Source organism: Gallinula chloropus (genome assembly GCF_964237585.1).
Source record: "Gallinula chloropus genome assembly, chromosome: 11".
NCBI lineage: Eukaryota > Metazoa > Chordata > Aves > Gruiformes > Rallidae > Gallinula > Gallinula chloropus.
In genome coordinates, this window is record NC_140096.1 from 17710149 (window position 1) to 17731118 (window position 20970).

A 20970-nucleotide genomic window follows, 5' to 3' on the forward strand; every position below is an offset into this window, starting at 1 on the left:
TCCAGGCAAAGTTTAGTAAGGAAACTTTTTGTTAGATACACAATAGGACATCAATATCAAATGTACTGTAGCAACTCAGAGTAGTGAAGAAGTCAAACTTTGCTGGAGTAACAGTTACATAGTGAAGTTTCAGAATTCTGAGGGGAAAGGAGAAAGATCAGTACGAAGATCCCAGTACCATGATCACAGCCCCAGGACAGTGGACTTCACTTGTTCCAGGATCTGCTTGAAAAAATCCCATGGGATCCACTCCTAGAAAGAAAACAGGTCTGGGACAGCTGGCTGATACTTCAAGAATCACCTTCTCCAAGCTCAAGAATACTCCATCTTGGTATGCAGGTAGTCACAAAATTAACAGGAGGCCTGCATGGGTGAACAGGACGCTTCTCACAAAAATCAAATATAAAAAGGAAGCCTAGAAAGGGTGGAAGTAAGGACAGGTGGCCCATGAGGAATATCAAGACACAGTAGTGTTTGAGAAAGCTGAAGTCCATTTGGAGTTGAATACATCAGGAGATGTGCAGGGCAACAAGAAAGGCTTCTACAGGTATACTGGCAGTAGAAGGAATACTATGAAAAATGCAGGCCTGCTGCTGAATGGAGCAGGGAACTTTTTCACAGAGGAGAAGGATGAAAATACCGAGTATCATCTTCACTTTATTTTGGTGGTTTGGGTTTTTTTGTTAAGACTTTTCCTAAGGAGTACCAGGTCCCTGAAACCAATGGGAAAGTCTGGAGAAACAAAGACTTACCATTCCTGAAGGAAGATGGAGTTAGGGAACAACCCCAGGGAGAAAGTCCAGGATACACACAAGTCAGTGGGACCTGATAGGATGCATCGCTAAGTGCCAAGGGATCTTGTCAAAGGCATAGTTGGACTGGGTGACTTCCAGAGGTCCTTCCCAATATCACACTAAAACTTTGATAAATAGCTTCCTAACTGATTTATTTGTTTTTGAAGGGAATAACCCCAACAAGCCCACAAAAATTGAACAACAAAGATTGTTGCCACTTTGAGATGTTGTCTAGCTCACAGCAAAAACTGACAAAAGTGCTCTCTGAATATGTGTCAATGTAGATAATTACTGTTTGTGTTTATCTCTTAGTAGCAATGTGTGGTAAGAATTTCTATGCCTGAGTTACAGCACTTTGCTAACGCTGCTTTTATGCTTCTTCATTGGTGTTATTTGTTAGAAATAAGGAGAAGTTAACAGCAGTGTAGTCTCTAATCCTTTTAATGAAACAGTACTATTACATCAACGTTGTTTGATGTTTAGATTTGTTACATAAAACAGTGTAAGAAACTTGTATTGGGATCTTAAAAGTTTAAATTATGCCGTTGTTGAAATAGTATAAATGGGTGTTACTGCATTCACAAGTAAAGGGATATTAATATCTCTGTTTAAAGAATGTTTAACTTCCTTAATAATAAAGATCTCATAAATTTAATACTGAAGCATAGTTGATTGTCCTGGAAGCAGTTGATCTGAGTGCTTTTTCTTGATATATCCATTTCAAACTTGCCAGCTGTGCCACTAAGAGAATTGGTAAACAAATTATTCTCAGAGATGAGTTACTATTTAATGCTTAACTAGATTATTAGTTGCAGTACTTAAGTTTTTCGTGACTGCTGCATGTCTGTACATTCAGGTGATTAACCAGGGGTTACATGTGACTTGCTATGCTTTGTGTAGGAAGTGGACCAGCTGCGTTTGGAAAGGTTGCAAATTGATGAGCAGCTTCGACAGATTGGAGCTACTTCTAGGCCACCACCAAATCGTACAGATAAGGAAAAAGGGTACATGACTGATGATGGTCCAGGCCTTGGACGTGGTAGTCGACCTTACAGAAACAGAGGGCACAGCAGGCGTGGTCCAGGCTACGCTTCAGGTACGTATCTAGAAGCACACTTAGTTTTTAAGAGTGGCCTGTTTGTGTCTGGATTTGTTGAAAAAGGAACTGAACTTGGAACCAGACTAGTTAAAACAGAAATTTAGTTAATACAGAGTACTAATACTTGAAGATTATACAGGCCTTTACATTTTTATTAGAAGAACATAGTCACAAAAATGTAGTGTTCCTCTGTAAAACCTCGTAAAATCTCATTAATGGTTTTCAGGATTGTACTGCTTAGGATTGTACTTCTTCAGAGCAATCTATTGCTTCATTACTCATGAGGTAGGTCAGCTGGTGCTGTCCTGACTGAAAAGCCTGTAGTATGAGCTTAGTAAGACATTCTTAGCTTACGTTGTACATAGGCACAACAACATTAATTTTGTATTAAGTCCTTCTACTTAAGCTCCCCTGGCTAATAACAGGGATTTGGAGGGGGGTGGAGGGAAGAACCAGCTTTTATCAGTGAAGATTTTCTGTTAAGTGGAAAAATTATGGCCAGCTATTTTTGGTTTGATACATTTCTGGCATTCTTTGTTCTTTGCTTTTGTAGTGTGTGCTACAGGCTGTTTCATGATGATTATTTTTCTTTTCATAGAAGAGTTGCAGTGGTGAGTGGAGGCAGGGCAGGTTATGTTTGGAACTGAGCTGTAGAAACAAGTCTAGTCTGTTCTTAAGTTTTACTAGACTTAGTACATTTGCATAGTATATTCAGTGTATTGATAGGCTGATAACACCAAGTAACTATAAATGTATGGCACAATTACTTAACCTTAAAAATACTTAGAACTTATTTCTGTCTTGACTCTTTGAAGAAGCAGTGAATACTAAGCACATTTGTGTCGTGTGCTATAGAGGTTGAGAGGCAAAAATCCCAGAACTGTGTGTTAGAGAAAGAAATAGAGTTTTTCATTCTACTCTAGTATTTTCATGCTAAGCTACACTGGCATGTTTGGATTTTTTTATCCTCTTGATAGGAACTAATTCTGAAGCATCAAATGCTTCTGAAACAGAATCTGATCACAGAGATGAACTTAGCGATTGGTCAGCAGCCCCAGCAGAAGAGGAGCGAGACAACTACCTTCGTAGAGGAGATGGGCGAAGGCGTGGAGGTGGTGCAAGAGGGCAAGGAGGGAGGGGTCGTGGAGGATTCAAAGGTAAATGTAGACCTAATTTTGAAAGTGGTCAGTGTTGGAATCCTTAAGCAAGCGCGCTTCTGTTAGCCCTGTTTTGTTGTTATCTCCTAGCCTCCTGGTGTCCCTCTCCTGAATTCTGTCTGTTGATCTCTTCAATTGAGTATCCTATTTCATATACGTTGAATGTTGAGCAGAGGGGAATAATCCCTTCTTCTGACCTGACAACCACCTTCCTACTAACCCAACCCGATTCAGTTATCTGTCACTATTGCAAGAGCACAGTGATGTCTTACCCAAGTTTTTGACCACCAGAACACTCCTTTTGTGTGGAGCTTCTGCATACACAGTCCACAGGTGTGCGATTCCATGGGGTTATTCTGTTAAGGCTATGGGAATTGGGATTCATGTTAAAGGTGTTGAGTTTTGTTACCCGTTTCTTCAGCTTGTTGAAGTCCTTGTGATAAGCAGACCTGATTTCCATGGTATCAAACCATTTCCCATAGTTTGTCACCTGCAGAATTGCTGAGGAGACATTGCATCCCAGTGTCTCTTCATACGTTATGTAAAGCCTTTATTCTCTATGTAAATTTATTGGGATAGCATTCAAAATACTTTGTTTTCATTGACTTAAATGTGTGGATTTTGCTATCACGTGTGCAGGTCAAGGAATCAAATTTTAGTTTGTCATTGGATATAGAAAGATCTTCTTTCTCGCTCATTCAACTATCCACATTCCCATCATCTTGTATTTGATTTTCATGCAACAGGATTATATTAGGTTGTAATTTGTGTTCAATGGAAAGGAACAGCAAGTGTAAGATGGGAGAACATGTGATACTTCATTACATTTCTTTGTTTTAAATATTTTTGTCTACAACCCTGCTTATTGCATCAAATGCTTTTTCAAAGTGAGTATTGGTTAATTTCATAAGATTTTTTTTTTAAAGAAAAAAAGGTAATGTGGCATTTAGAATTACGGAATCTCCTGAGTTGGAAGGGACCTATAAGGATTAAGTCAACTCCTGGCTCCACACGAGGCAAGAGAATTAGTGCATCATCCAGACGCTTCTTGAAGACAGTCAACCTCAGTGCTGTTTAGAAAGCTCACAAGGCATTAGAAAACATGTGACCAGGTTTAATCTTAGTAAAGATGGCTATTCTCCTCTCCTCTGGCTTACCGCTTTGAGAGGTGTTTTTACTTCAGTCAGTCTTTCCCAAACTGTGGTGGTTTTAAACACTCTGGCTTTGTCTACTTTTGATGAGAATGTGTGTTCTTAATGATTCTTGTTTAAAGAATATTTGTTTAACAATGTTTAGCATGAAAACTGTTAACTAATTCCCTACTATGCTTGCATAAATTTTAGGTAAAAGATGATCATATGTCCTTGTAAAAAAAATTCATTGATGAACTTTCCTTACAGGAAACGATGAACAGACACGAACAGATAACCGTCAGCGTAACTCAAGAGATGCGAAAGGGAGAACAGCAGACGGATCTCTTGAGGTAACTTTTCTCTTACTGGAATTCTGCACTGTTTAAAATTGACTAAGTGTCCTATAGTGACATTAGCATCCTCAAGGCGATACAGTAGCCTTGTGGTTCCTTGTTCCGTAATGCCCCAATCAGATGAGTTCTGTGTCATTTTGTAACACATACACAGGAATCTGTCTATATCAAGGTGCATAGATGCAACCTCGTAGTATTAGCTTTGCCCTGTCTTTGGTCAGAACTCTGATCACAAGTCCCAAGGATTTACTAATCAGCTTGATGTCAGTCTCTGTTCTTACTAGCTTTTTGTTTTTAGCGGTTCGTTCTTGCTGCATTGTCTATTGTTGTCTGTCGCCTATATACCTGAGTGAGGAGAATCCTTAACGCTTTATATAAAGAGTGTGTTGTAGCCAGAATCTTCAGAGTAAGAAAGATTAAACTTCAGAAACTACCTTCACTACTAAATGAAACATTTGCATTTGAAGGCTATGCAGTCTAGAAAGTAAGTTAAAAATGCATATCAAGAAACTGTTCAAGTCATACATTGAAATATTTTATAACCTTAAATATTTTATAGTCTTTTATAAAGATATTTCTGCAATTTTTCCAAATATGTTTTGTTGTGTAAAGTTATTCAGGCTTATATTTTATATATATATTTATATATATGTTAAGTTTCCCCATGTGGAAGCTTCTTACTTCAAATGATAAGATGCAAACCTTCCACCATCCCTTACTGCATTTATTTGTAATACAAATAGAAAGATGGATTTTTCGGAAGTGAAAAGCTTTTCCAAAGTTTCCTCCGCTATTAACTTTTCATCTTTCTCTTGCACAAACACACTGGAAAAAAATTTTTTACCTTCCAAGACAAAGGAGCTGGGAGGCTTTTTGGTTTGGTTTTTTGTTTGGCTTTTTTTTTCTAAATTCACTAGTGTGTGGCATTTCTGAACAGAAAAGAACTCTTACACCCTGCATTTCAGCTGGACACGCTTTAACAAAGCCGTAAGGGTGTAGTCCTGTTGTGTCTTCGGACTATTAAATAGCCATCCTCCCAGGCCGCTATGGCAGCGAACGCATAAGGGGTGGATGAAAGGAAGGGAATGCTTTATATAACTCTGACTTGTTCCAGATCAGAATTGACTGCAATAATGAAAGGAGTGTCCACACTAAAACATTACAGAATACCTCCAATGAAGGTAGTCGGCTGCGCACGGGTAAAGAACGTAACCAGAAGAAAGAGAAGGCGGACAGCGCAGATGGTCAACAGCCGCTGGTGAATGGCGTACCCTAAACTGCATAATTCTGAAGTCATATTTCCTATACTGTTTCAGTAATTCCTATTCCATGTTAGAGAAACTTGTTAGGCCAAAGACAAATAGTAGGCAAGATGGCGCAGGGCATGAAATGAACATATGTTCTCTGTTAGCCTTTTTTAACATCAACAGTATGCAGTTGTTTTCAGAATAAGAAGTTATTCAAATATTTGCATAAAAATACCTGAATTTCCGAAAACCGCTTTCAAGTACATATTGCAGTTCAAACAATGAAAGATTCCTTTTTGTTTGTTTTAAAAATACTGAGCTGTGCATTGGTAAACTTTCTGTTCAGTTGTACCATTTTAACACATCGGGTCAAATTCACTGCTCAATTTCAATTTTCAGAATAAATAGTGTTTGCAGTAATCAAATTGGCTTCTGTTTTCAATCTAACTTACAAGTTCTTCATGAAATGCTATGTCGTTTTATGTCCTGTGTCAGTTCACATTCTGGTCCACCTTTTTCAATATTTTAGTGGACTCTGAAATATGTGTGATGTAACAATTGTCATTTTCATTAGCAAAAAAGTTGTATGATCTGTGCCTTTTTTATATCTTGGCAGGTAGGAATATTATATTTGGATGCAGAAATCAGGGAAGATGAGTTGGTAACACTAAATGTAAAATATATGTAGCAATCCTTGTCAGACGTTAGTACTTTATAGACAAGTGCATGCTTTCCATAATTTTTCCTTACATAAACATTGAGTTAGGCAGTTATAAGAATAGGAAATTTATTTTGCACTGAAGATTTGGCAAATAGTGTTATTGAAAAAGGGGTGTAATTTTTTTCTCTGTAGGCAGTACAGAAGCTTTTTTTTAAAAAAAAAAATTATAAAAAAAATTCCATTGTGGAAAACTAAAAAACTCATTGTTACTGAGGGAACAAGTGTAACGTGTTCACAAGCTAGTAATGTGTGCCTGCTATTTGGCCAGATGACCAGTTTAAAGCGCTGATGTTTTTCATTGTCCCAAATTTTTTTTTTAATTGTTTATTTTAATTCAGGGACTATCTCAGGAGAGGTAGGAAGAAAATCACATGTAACACCCTGGGAAATACAGATATGGTAGTCGGCGGTACTGGAGGTAGAACAAAAATTCATCATACGTTGAGGTACAAAGTCTGAGTTACCAGCCAATTAGAAGGTGTCACAGGATTTGATCCGAAATACAGTCATACGCCAGGGAAGGATGGGAAGTAGTGGGAGGAGCTGTGCTTTATTTCTGATCACACATTGAACTTACTGGGCAAAACTGTATGAGGACCTTCATTTAATCCATTTTTGTTCCAATTACTTCAGAAGGAGAGCCACTGTTCATGTACAGAATTTTACAAACTTGACCTTGCCTCTGATGTACTTTTGTGAGTTTTGTTTCTTTGCTTTTTTCATTCTTTTTTTTTTCCTTGCATACAGGTGAGCATACTAAAAATGGCAACGAACTGCACATGATTTAACAAATATAAAAATGTCTTAAAAAGTATTGCCAAACATTAATGTTGATTTCTAGTTATTTATTTTGGGAATGTATAGTATTTGAAAACAGAAATTGGTACCTTGCACACATCATCTGTAAGCTGTTTGGTTTAAAATACTGTAGATAATTAACCAAGGTAGACTGACCTTGTAATGTATCTGCTCTTGGGCAATATTCTCTGTACATATTAGCTACAACAGATTGGATTTTATGTTGACATTTGTTTGGTTATAGTGCAATATATTTTGTATGCAAGCAGTTTCAATAAAGTTTGATCTTCCTCTGCTAACTGATGTTGATGCAATCCTTACAAATGATTGCTTTTAAAAATCTCAACTTCAGAAAGTAATTCTTTGTTTAGACTTTAACTGTAGCCATTGGTTATTTACACGTTTTAGGAGACTTAAATTACCAGTTTTCAAAAATATGACACAGTGCTCAAGAAAATGCAATCTAATTATGAAATGGTACAGTACCTATTGAGTTGTCACACTACATGCACTATATTTCTCACATTCAGTGGTTGAGTTCACTAAGGTGCTAACTAGGTTAAATGTGAAATTACTAAACGACAGTCTGACTATAGCTGCATTCCGTTTCCAAGTGCATTTTGGGGTTATGACCTTTTTCAGTATTTGTGTGCTTAACATGTATCCCTTTCAATTCAAATTCCAGTGTTTTTAAATGTTATTAAATTTCAACAAATTAAACTGTGAATCTAAATGTACAATTTTATTTTGAAAAGTCATGTTGTTACGGAACTTACAAGTGGAACAAATGTCTGATGCTTGAGTTCAGATCCGTCCTATTGGTAACTTATAAACTATGGTCTAATGAATTAAAATTATTTTTAAAATAAAGTTCTTTAAAAAGAGTGAGAGGTATTTGTGAGTGATACCAAAGTCTAAATTCGGTAGGGTTAAGCTTAAAGCCTATGAATTAACAAATGCTTATGAAAATAGAAAGTTTGTGTTTCTTTCCTATACTAGATGGGTTATTGATGGTGGGATGTAAGGATTATTCAGAGTTGGTATAGAACCAAGGTAAAAAATTACAGCTTTTTGAAATGGATCAAAGTCTCTATGAGTTGAAGAGGCAAACAGGTTTAGTTTCTTGAATACAGAGATTAACTTACAGATGAATTTTTCCATCCCTTTGTCTCAAATACCAGATTTTCTGTACCATGCTTGCTTTTAACAAGCCAGAAACAAGATTAAGTTCTCCAGGTATCATACTGGGTGTAGAGTCTGTGTTCTTTGTAGGAGCCCTTATTGTGAAAGATACTGCGATTCAGGGAAGTTCTGTTTCTCTACAAAAACCCTTCATTATTGAATCTTAAAGGAGAGTATAGATTAATTACCTTAGAGAGTCTCAGTCACTTCAGGAACTCTGCTGTATGGTTCTGGTAAGTGACATTTTGTAGTAATTAGCAAGAAAAAAGGTGGTCTCCAATTTATTTTTTAGCCTGCGTATTGTTTTGCCTATTGTTGCTTTTCCAGGTACAGTAAGACTCGTAGCGCAAAACCGGTCTTGAGGGGTGGGGGAGATGATGATACTGGGTCTGGTGGCTACTTCAAAGAATTTTTTTAAATGACAGTACTTAGCTTGATGTAATTTCTGCAGTAGTGTGTTACCAGCTTGTTTGTCCTCCACTTGAACTTAACAATACTTTTAGTAGTGTGTTTTAGGATGAAAACCTGAATTTTCCATCCGTGCTCACATCCATGAAAATCAGGGTGATGAGAAGACCGGTAATATGTTCTATAGCTTTACATGTGTTAACAAAAGTGAGTCTAGTTCTTCTGAGTTCAGTGTTCTGAATATATTCGTTTGACTTGCAAGGTGGTTCTTCCCAGAGTTTCCTTCGACTGAAGCACAGCATAGCTTTCATGTCATACATTCATGCTGCTCAGATTTACTACACCAGCTCTTTACTCCTCAGTTTCTGAAGGAGACTGTCTGTGGTCTTTTGCCTGCATCAGGGGATGACTTTTTCTATTTTTTTTTATGTACCCCACATCTGTCACTCCTGCTTTCATGGTTATGAAGATCATCCATCTTGAGCAGCTTGTCATGGAGATAAATAATTGCTACTAAACCATGAATATCAATCAGTTGCTACTATTACTTTGTTGTTTAAATATTTCTTTACAGTAAGCTTCAGTGAAGTAATTCTTAGTGCTTGGAGTACAGCAGTTGATAATAAGAGCAGTGATTGTAGATGATTCGTGGATGATTCGATAGGAAAAGACTTTTTCTTATATTTTTGTACTGCATATAAGAAACTAGTTTCCAATAAAAGCATTTAATCTAAAGCAAGAAAAAGAATCCCATTTTAGTCTGTATAACTGACTAGGGGCTCGACTGTTGCAGTGTAACAAAGAATTGATGGGGGTATTGAATATGCTTTTTTGGCTAGTTGATTCAGGTTGAGCCTTTAGGTATCGACTACAGTTACAGCAAGGAGAGTCAACAGTCCGAAATTTAATTAAATCAATTAAGTGGCCAACATAAAATGGGGGGGTTGGGGCAATTTTCTTGGCTTCTGAAAAGTCCTGTATTTGTGCATCACACAATGCAGTGTTCCATGAGAGTAATCAATGTGGAAAATCTTAATTGCATATGAAATCATACGCTTCGTCAAATGAAGACTGGCTGTTCTGGTAGATGTATTTATGTATCTTCTCATTGGTACTGTTGGTTCTGTGTCTAGTCTGTGTATGGAAGGAACCAATGAAATTGGGGATATTGTGTATTGTTGCTTATATTAGCGAGCTAATGCTGCATACAAATTACTTTAAAGTCACCCTTTAAACTCATTACTCAATTAGCTGAAATTAAAAAAACCCACAACATTTGCATGTGAATAGAGAACTTTTTCCAGGATGGTTTATCTGTTCAGATGGCTGTGCATGCAGCACATGTGTTTTCTAAAACATAATACTGCTGGAGGCGGCTCGACTGGAGAACTGCTGATTTGGGGGCATCTGCGTTTACTTCCTTTTAAAAAACACTGTTCCTAGTCTATTCCCAGAGCTTTTCTTTAATAAAAGGAATGGAAATGTCTAAAGATCTGTCTCAGACCACCTTACTTCAAGTGTGTGTGTGTGTGTGTGTGTGTTTGGTGATCCTATGGGATCATCCTGTTAACTAATTAATTCACATTTAATGTACTGTTGGGAAGCAATAACTTATGGACTCAGACCAGAGTGTATTTTGATGTCTTGAGGGGTCAGTTACCCACTCTGCACGGTTAAGTGGTGTGTGTCTTTCAGACTGAACTATGTTAACTTTGCCAGTTGAAAGACTAAGATTATTTTTTTCTCCAGACTCTGTGTGCAGCTTTTTTCTGGCTCCTCTGATGCGTTTATCTCATCTGTACTGTTCACTCTGAGCTGCACCATAGTAACAGGAAGCCCATTGTGATGAGTTTTGTTGACATGTCTCTGTGTAACATGTCTGTAGTTGCAGTGCTCTTCAGTAGCTGTGGTCTTCCAGCAGTAGCAAAGAAGACAGCAAAAGCAGTATGTAATGGGAAAAACTGGAATTCTTACCATCTCTCTTGTTTTCCTTCTCCTGGGGAGTGTTTTCCTATTCACAATTTGTCTTGGATGGCATTAGATTTTGATAGGTAGCCTGGAAAACATGATTCCTGCTCTCTTTAGAAATAACTTCATGTTTAATGACCAAAGCAAGTCTCTCTGGAACAGTGTGTGTGTGTGTGTATTTTACTCTACAGCACAAGTCCTTCCTAGCAGCAGGAAAGCTTGCATCACTTGCCAGGAGTGCTGGGAGACCAGACCCAGCAAAACCAATACCTGTGTAAAATGCAATCCTCCTTTTCCTTCCTTGCACGTCAGAAAATGGGGCGCTTGTCCATTAGCAATGCTAACAAAATAATCTAGGTTTAAGCTGTTTTAATAATTAAATGTACGTAGTAATAATTGAAAAAGACTTTTCAGGGTAACAACGGGAGCAGCAGGCAAAGTGCAGTTTAGCATCTGGCAAAGCACTCTTCAGGGGTTGGTTGGAGGTAAAAAACCCAGCCTAAAACCTGCTGTTAAATTGCTATAAATGAGTTGGGGATTTCTATAAGTATTTTTATCCATAATATCATTTTGAAACACCTTTATAAAAATGGTTTTTATCAAAATATCTTTCAAGGCTGAAGAATTCAATGAGCTGAACTGCAAGTCAGTTGTAAGCTTCCACCAATTTTTAGTTCTTCAGTCCTGATCCTGTTTGTTAAAACTGGATTAAAACTTTTAAGCTAAAAGTGATCTTTTAAGGTGTCAGCTGTCTAGTTCTGGGGTGCTTCAGAGAGAGAGGATTTTTTGGCTTGTCTGTTAACAGGATACTTCCCTCTCTTGAAATGTGTAATTTATTCAAAATCACTGCAAAAAAAAAAAGTTTTACTAGGTTGGGCAGTCTCCTTATTTGAAGGAAAAAGGAAAACCGAAAAGCATCCCTGCTCTGAGCAGTTGTCTGCTATGATGTTTGTTCTAGTCCGCAAATAGCGAGCCAAGCTGAGTAACTCTTATGCATCATAACCACATACCTGTGACTCCTGATGGTTTTATTGCAGTGATGCTGCTCTTCAGCACCCCTCTAGTTTGGAACTTCACGGTACTGATGCTGTTTTGTCTCATTAATTCAAGTGAGTATTGCAAGGAGTATTTTCATAGAAGCAGCAAGTATTTGTGCTAGTTTGTAGTTGCATTTTCAATGTTGACTTGGAAATGATTGGGAAAAACTGGAAAATATTACGAAGTTGCTTACTCTAGATGGGATGGATCAGTCCTGACACTTAAAAGCTTTATGTATGTTGTGTGTATACAGTTATATATAATTAAATGTGTTTTCGCCCACAACTATAGTTCCCTTTTCCCTCTGTATGAGAAACAAATGTTGCTTGTTTCATACCTGGCAGTGTATCTTACTTTCATTTTACCTTTGATTAAAGATTCTTCTGTTTTTCTCCACTTTGACTTTTCTTTCCTCCTAAGACCACAGTTAAAGGTGTGCTTGGAATCTGTCGAGATTCGATGCATTTGCTTACTAGAGCAGGTGGCTCAAGATAGTTAGCAAAGGTTTTTGGCTGATAACTTGCACACACAAGTTAAATTTGGTCACCTGACATGTGTAAAGGATCAGCCCACACGTGAAGCTTGCATTTGATCCTTCGTGCACTGAGAAACCAGCCTTCAGAGAGAAGCTTTTCAGATTGCGGTGAGAGGCTCAGTTGCTGCAACTGTCACTGTAAATTGCCTCTGTGATACCTAGATGAGGAAGTAGTTCTGCCTTAAATAAAGGCAAAAACATTTTTCTAGGGTGTGAGCTCTTAGATATAAATGTGATTCATAAGTACGTGATGCAGCTCAGACTTACGTTGATCAACTGTGGCCATTAAAGCGATGTCTATGGCTTGTGGCTCTTCACTGTCACAAGAGCTTAGTGTTGTAGGACAGCCATGGTCATACTTGCAGATAGTTCTTATCAAACTCTCAGATACCTCATCTCACGAACTTCCTGTGCGATCATTACAGAAATCTTCAGAAGTTTCTGTTCTTCTGTCCTGATTACTGGCACAGGGGGCTATGACACAGCTGTTCATTCCTGTGAACACTGCTGGTCACATTTCTGTTACGTGTTGGTTTCAGATTCTCTATTTTGACTCAGGTTCAGCTCTCCCTACTCTGATGCTGCTTTGTCCCCAGGGAGTCTCGTATGGCACAAAAGAGGCAAGTTGTGCCCCAGGGCAGAAAGGATTTATACACTTGGGGCTCCTCACGCTGCTGGCTGAATAATCTTCCAAAGGCCTGATGTTGCTCACTCCCTCAGCTTTTGGTTAGGCCATGCTCTTGTTTCTGTTCACACAGAACTGTAATGCCATGAAATGCCTGTAGGTAAACTCCCTCACTGAGAGCTACTAATGTTGTCAATGGTGAAGTTTCTCATGGAGAGAGAAAAGGAAGCAAGTAGGAGGGGTTTTTTTTTCTTTCCCCTTCCCCTTGCAGGGGGGTTGCAACAGAGGGGTCCCCACCCTGATTTCTCCTTTGGGTTTAATGAAAAAGAGACACAGTGAGGCAACAAGCTTTACTAAGTCACATTTTTTGGAGCAGTGTAAGTGGAAGGTGATGATGTAGTCCCAGAACCACGAATCACTAAGGTTTAGGGAAATACCCCGGTACCTCTATATTCAGGGATGTTTTGTTCTTTTCTACACAACTGATGTAGGTCACTAACCTATCCCCACATCTTGTTTCGATGCACGTTTAGTTGTACCTGACAAAGCTGCTTTTGGCCACATTTCTGTGCTTCAGTTGGGGTCTGATCTTTATCTAAAAGAGAGGCTGAAAGTCCTGCCTGCATACACAAGAGAAGTACATCTCTAGGTGTGACACAGCTTCCATGTAACCTGCACCTTACAGGTAAAGAGTAGGGCTTTTTATCTTGACAATTTCCACCTGAATGGATTCCTTAATTTAAATTTTCCAGCTTTAGTTCTTTACTCACTGTGGTTCATGAAGCAATTTGAAGCAATATAATTGAATACAACAGAAAGACATCTATGCTTAACCTTGCTAGCCATCAGCAGTCACAATTCATAACGACTATAAATGCCTTCATAATGAAAGATAATCAGTATGAAAATGTCATTGCATTTAATTAATTATGGATATTTTTGTGGTAATGAGCTAATCATTATGAGCTTTCAGGTTTTGCACCACCAAGTCAGCGTGTTTTAGAAAAAATTGAAGCAGCACCTAATAAATTTAACAAGAAACTGAAAGATGCCTATGAACTTCACTTAAGCTTCTTCAAGCCAGTGAGTAAGTGTCACTTCATCACTGCAGCACAGTTTCTCTCTTCCCTTTCCCCTTCTTTACCCCTTCTCTTCCACTCCACCTTCCCTACATGCCCTTGGCATGTAGCACATTTAAAACCCTCGGTCTGATGCTGTAAAACTCACTAAATCTCTTCAAAATGGAATTGTTAAACACCCCTTTGGGACAATCATAAATCTGCTTCTGGTATGTTACAATCCTACTATAAATTCTCTTACCAGTGATGGGACTCTACTGGAAATGCTGGACAGCTTGGTGTAGGATCTACCTTGCCCAGCATTGTTGTGTCCAACCTGAACTAGTTTTCCAGTCTCCTCATGTGCACAGAGGAGGAAGAGGCCAATTTGGCACATCCTGAGTGAGAGAAGGGTTTTGCCCTGCAGTACTGTCTCTGCCCCTGGCTGAGGAAGGCTCTGGGGGTTTTAACTTCAACTGACCCACTCCCCTCTTGTACTGCCCAAGCTGCTGATGTTTGGCAGCTGCTGTCAAAGCGCCATAAGGGATGTGATACCAAGTTTTACAGGGATTGAGACATGTATTACTCGTAACTATCTTGTACACTTAAGCCCTTCCCACAGAGGACCTCATTATTATCACTAAGTCAGTTATGAAATTGAAAGCTCTTAATATTTTGTTGAATAACTAGATAGGGCATCTTGATAGTTTCTTTCAGCTGATTTTTCAGCTGCATGTAGAAACATGCAATTAGTGCCAGAGAGATGTTTAGTTGCAATATATTTTCTGCTGTGTCCTTAAAAAAAAATTGTCAAAAATTACTGGGTTTTTTAATTAGAAACAGCCCAGTCAGGAAATGTAGTTTGTCTTTCCCACTTATTTCACAAACTAAAGTGCAAGGAAATGGCACAGCAGTGTTTAGGTTCACTTTGTAAATGGTTCTTACTGAAACAAAGCAAATTAGATCTTGTATGACATGATTTTAGCTTTTCTGTTAATTTTAATATAAAGATTGATTAGGTTTTGGGAGAGAACGTACATGAAAGTAAATGATCCTGTTCTATGGCTGCTTTTACCCTTTCAAAGCATAGTGGGGACACCAAAATGGTAACTTCCCTGCACTCGAGCATTGCTCCTGGAGTAGAAATCTTATGTTTATTTCCTTTTTGTTGTTGTTTTTTTTTTTTAAGCATGCAGTCTCAAAGGTGAACAAACCTTAACTCCTTGCAATGTAGGAGAGGGCCTTAACAGAACTAAATGCTTGGAAAATAGATGTTGTCCTTCCGACACCAGCCACAAACTGAGATGTTACATGCCGTTTAAAGACGGTGAGTATGCTCGTGTAGATCACTGCCTCCTGCTACACGCCAAACGCTGCTTCTTGCCAGGCAATGCCATTTTCATTTCCATTTCTTCCTTTAGTTTTTCAGGTCACCAGCCTCCTTGGTTCCTGGGAGCATACAAACAGGAGGGCAATCAACTTCTTAATTGGGCAAGGCAATGACAGGACAACGGGGAATGGACTGAAGCTAAGGGAGGAAAGGATTAGATTAGATATTAGGGGGAAGTTCTTTATAGAGAGAGTGGTGAGGGGCTGGAACAGGCTGCCCAGAGAGGTGGTGGGTGCACTATTCCTGGAGGTGTTCAAGGCCAGGTTGGCTGGGGCCCTGGGCAACCTTGTGTAGCTCCAGGCCTGGAGGTTGGTGGCCCTGCCTGTGGCAGGGGGTTGGAGCTCTGTGATCCTTGGGGTCCCTTCCAACCCAGACCAGTCTGTGATTCTATAATTCTATGATTCAAATCACGTGTAAGCTTGCATTTATTTCTGTGTATCTATATTAGTACAGAAAACAATTCATTGATAAAGAATTGTCTGCATATCTTGTCAACCCCAGCACAAGCAATGGGCTAATAGTTGTAGTCACATGTTAGTACAAAGAATGGAGTGAAGGCTTTGTTTGTGGAAAGGGAGTTTTAATCCAAAGTAGTAGTGGCTCTGAAGAAAGGTGAAGGAACTGAACGTATTAAATCTGGTGAAAAGGAGGCTGATTGGTTATTTAATAGCTACTGCAGCCTGTTTAGAAAGGCAGTTACTAAGATGAAGGAGCCACAAATTACTCTTGGTAATAACAAGTGGTAACTGACACTAACTGATGCTTGAGGAATTTATCTGGGACATTGAGAGGGGGAATCACTAGGCGAGTAGTGTGATTCTAGAACAAGTCATCAGAAAGGGGGTGGAGTCACCATCCTTAGAGGTGTTCAGTACTTGGCTAGACAAAAATACGACTTACTTGAACTCATGTTAATTGTAGACTTGCTTGAGGATTGGTCTACACGATGTGCAGAACTCTCTTATAACCAACATTTCTGATTCTGTGTTCTCAAGTCATAGCCCTAACAGTACTTTACCTTCCTCTCCTAGATTCCTGTCAGGAACAACGTCAAGATACTAGAGTGATGTTTCAACATCCATCACAGACTTGAATAGGAACAGAGCCAAATATTAGCGTGGTTTTTTCTAACATAACAATGCTCATTATATTGTGTCCTTTTTTTCCCAACAGTTAAGCAAGAAGAGTTCTCAGACACAGGCAATCAGGCCAAACATGGATGTAAAATTAGAAAAGATAATATAGAGCTTAATGGTTTAGGTGTTACAATTTGGCATACCTCCACTGATTTCAGAGATGATAGCTGATTTTCAGGGAGACCTGACTTAATACAGATATGAAGCCCCAAGGGAATACCTGTATGCTAACACAAATTCACTGCCTGCCTGCCTGTGCTTGCTTTAAAGCAGAATCCTAGAATCACAGAATGGTCTGGGTTGGAAGGGACCCAAAGGATCATAGAGTTCCAACCCCCCTGCCACAGCCAGGGCCACCAACCTCCAGGCCTGGAGCTACACAAGGCTGCCCAGGGCCCCATCCAACCTGGCCTTGAACACCCCCAGGGATGGGGCACCCACCACCTCTCTGGGGAGCCTGTTCCAGCCCCTTACTACTCTGTAGAAACTTCCCCCAAATATCTAATCTAAACCTCCCCTCCTTCAGCTTCTATCCATTCCCTCTTGCCCTGCCACTATCTACCCTTTTAAAAAGTTGATTCCCCTCCTGTCTATAAGCTCCCTTCAGGTACTGGAAGAAGTCTGGATCAAACTTTGAAATTTTTTGTGTAGTTGAGTGGTTCCACATCCCAGGGCCAGGGCAGCTGTAATTACTATTAGCTAGACAACCTTTGGTAGAAGAAAGTACTGTTCAGCAGGAGGCCATCAGAATCTGTTTGGCAGGTAGGGCCATACTGCAGAAGTGAAATGTTTTAATAATATTCATTCCCCCCTTGGGACTCTGGATTATGTATGGAAGACCCTTCACTATAGTGAGAGGAAAAGCTGTACATTGAAAATTACAGCTCTTCTGCTCATTTTTAGGACATACTCAAGCAAATGTTAAAATTAAATATGCTTATTCAGCTGTGACTGCTTGATTCCTCATTCCAGTTAAGTTTTTATTGTTTGGACATAAATATCAAGGGCTGACTCTTTTACAGAATTATTTGTTCATAGATTAATTAGCTACTCGAATGCTCCTGGATGTACAACATATGTCCAAAGAAAATACACACAGTTACTGCCCTGGGAGCACATGCTGTTTGCCTCATAGCAATCTGTTGACAAAATTGAAGCACTTAGCAGATATTAGGCTCATGGCACTTACATCTCTGTAAGATGGCCACAGGCTGCATACTTGGAATTTTTTTTGTATAATTTCACTAAGAATAAAATGAGGTTTTAAGAAAATGCTGCAGAAGTTAAGAACGGAACAAGGTCAACAGCACGCACTTGCATGATTTGGTCTCAACTTCTTAAGAACCTTCTAAGGGACTTTGATGGGTTTTTTTAAAATTATTATTATTTATTTAATCCCCCCCATGCCCTGGGCTCACTCAATCTTCAGTTACCTCTGAAACAAACCAAATACTTGGGGCACTTGGCACTCAGGTCAGATTTTAAACTTGATCTTTCTCATCTGAGCTCATTTCTAACACCTACAGTTTTTCCATTGTGTTGCTGGCTGAGATAGATACATGTTAGAGGCTAATCTGTCACCTATATCTCAATATATATCTCAGAATGATTCATCACTAATAAAACTTGTGCTGACTCTACAGATGTGCAGCTGACATTTCGGGTCCTTGTGCTTGTGGCAGGAGGATTTTTAATTCTGTGGTGTCTGCCATTCTGCTGCAGTGCCTGTTTGCAGAGAAGGTAAGTGTTACAGTATGACCAGGCCAAATTTCACTTAAATTCAGCTCTGCAGGAGGCAGATCCTCACCTGGGATGATAGGCTGAGGCGTGGAACACCAGGTTTTAGCTCCCTTGACTCTCCAGTTATCCTCTCCCACTTTCTGCCCCTGCTCCCCACCAAAGGCTAACATTGCCATATATGTCAAAGGGATTTGGTTTTCATTCCTTTCCTCTTTGGAAGGAAGGCAACACTCAACAACTGGCAGTTGTGAGCAAAAAAAAGCGTGGAAAATGATGGTTCTGAGCAAAGCAAGCCATCGAGCAGCCTTCAACACTGTGCACAGTCTGTCCTGATCAGTCCAATCTAGGTTTGTAGGACACTGTCCTGAATGCAAAGAGAACCCAGAACACCAGTAAAAAAGAAAAGGAAAGTTTTGAGGATAAGTTAATTTTATTCAATAGTACAAATTTAAAGAGAAAAAAGTGAGAAAACTTCTGCCATTTGCCTCAGCTCTCAAAAATCACAGGGAGAACAGAGACAAAGAGATTCATTTACTACTCCCTTCAAAGGTGCATCTACAAAAGTGTGACATTGCTTGTGGTAAACAATTGCTGCACAGGTAGTGACGTGTACAAGCAGGAGTGAGTTATCTGAAAGATAGTAGGGAAGAAAATGATGGTAAAAGGCAGTTTATAAAGAAGAACAAGTAGAAGTGTGTCTGAGTGGGGTAGACCTAGAGTTTTGCAGCAAGACACAGAAGGAAAGAAGAACATAGCATAGGGGAAGAGTAACAGAAAGATGGGCTGGGGGAGCCCTTGGGAGAAAAGCAAGTTAATTATCTCTAATGGGTGGGGGGGTGTTAATGTATAGGGCGTATCATAGCCTGTGAGTGCGCTTCAGTGTTTGATATTGTGAAGAGTTTCAGCAGGAGTATATGTTCCTATGATAATGGAGAAATGGAAGCACCACGACATCAAAACTCATTAAGATGAAATGTATTAACATAAGTGTGCTTTATTTGTCTGAGGTGGTGGCTCCCACTGAATGGCTGATGCTATAGATTGGTTAATATGACAGATTTGCCTTCTTTGTGAAGGGTTTGGGTTTTTTTTCTCCCTCCCCAAGTGTTAAACTTTTGCTTTACTGAGATATTAGTAGTCTGTGTGGGATCGTGTACATGCACGTACACACATGCACAGACTTTACTAGTGCGGCTGCCTAGCAGATGGCTATTTGCTGTGGAGTTCCACATTTAGACAAAACCTGCTGTGAAAATCTCCACATTACATCTTACACTCTGCTCAACAGCTGACGTTCAGCATACAGATAGCTGCACTGAGTCATCAGTGACTCTGAAAACAGGAGGCAAAGAATTAACATGAAATTATCATAAATTTTCTGGAAAATGAATTAATACGTGTTCGTTTTGAGAGAATTCACATTAATGCTTAAATGATCACTGCTGTGTTTTTTCATAGCCAGTGAAACTAGGAATATTGCTGTTCTGCTCTGACTTGGGTTTTGCTTTGTTTTTTAATGCAGTGATTAACCAGATGCTAAATGGTTTTAATTTCCAACATCATATATTTGAATTCTAGGAAAGGAGCAATCCTATAACATTGTAACTTTGAGTTTTACCGCTTTTAGAGACAGTTGGTAGAGGATATGGCTTTGAAAAGCATTCCTTTAATGAGCCCTAAACCTTCTCTCTGGATGGAAATTCTTTTGTTTTCACCATAGTACAGTCATTCGTGAGAGGGTCCTACCTATGGTGCCAAAACTCCACTGCAGTGGAAGTGCATGAAAGTAAAAATTGTTCTCTAGAGTTATTGAAAAATAAGAGGCCTCTTGCTGATGTAATTTGGGAGAACTGATTAGTTCCACTGTGCCTCTTACAGAGCAAATTCCAAGGTTCCCCATAGGAGTCTCTACTTATATTTAAAGAAAAATAAAAGGAGAGAGACACCACACCTGGGTGACTGGCCCTGCAAAGCTTTCGCAGGCGCTTGTGCTGTGAGGCTAGGAGTGTCTACAGGAACTAGCCCAGGACTACAACAGGAGGGGTAATTCCATAACATGTAGGACCAAGGAATTCCTGTAAAATTGATGGAGGGAGCTGAGTACTTCTCCCCTTGTCACACTTGATCAGCGTTAGTAATTTCCAGGGTCAGTGGGGCTTTGTTATTCCACATCCCCACTGATGACCTGGGATTTTTGCCTCCTTCCTGTGGTATTTTTCATGCAGGAAGCAGTACCTACACATGCCCACTCCCTTGTAATTGTCAGTTTTTCTTGTGTACTATCAGCATACCATCTCTTCTGGAGCTGTGTACTCTCATGCTTTTGCTGTGTCCATAACTGTGCTGTCCTATCTTATTTCCCTCAGTTTTGTAAGTCTTAATTAACAGCCACACGCAGCGATGGGTAGATGAAGACTCTAAAGGTCAGGAAAATGCAGGTGCACTTAACTAGAGCTATATTTAAATAATTCCATGTAGATTTTAAAAATAGAATAAGATTAGGAAAGTCTTCATATCCTTCTGCTGGATTCCTAGGAAACCTGTGGAAAGCAGACCATAGAATTTGGTTGACTAGTTAGTGGGGAAAT

The 20970-nt window shown here is 39.3% G+C and overlaps 1 protein-coding gene across 1 annotated transcript in view; it reads left to right on the plus strand.

Annotated features, from left to right (window-relative positions):
- The window catches only part of FMR1 (fragile X messenger ribonucleoprotein 1), a gene marked incomplete at its 5' end in the record, with an annotated part of 29901 nt that extends 23741 nt beyond the window's left edge, over positions 1-6160 (plus strand). Inside the window, 4 exons of the mRNA XM_084269173.1 lie at positions 1695-1890; positions 2871-3050; positions 4451-4533; positions 5702-6160. Of these exons, the coding sequence (XP_084125299.1) occupies positions 1695-1890; positions 2871-3050; positions 4451-4533; positions 5702-5812 (570 nt within the window). The 3' untranslated portion in view covers positions 5813-6160. The remainder of the gene's footprint in view (positions 1-1694; positions 1891-2870; positions 3051-4450; positions 4534-5701) is intronic.
- Between the last annotated feature and the right edge of the window lie 14810 nt (positions 6161-20970).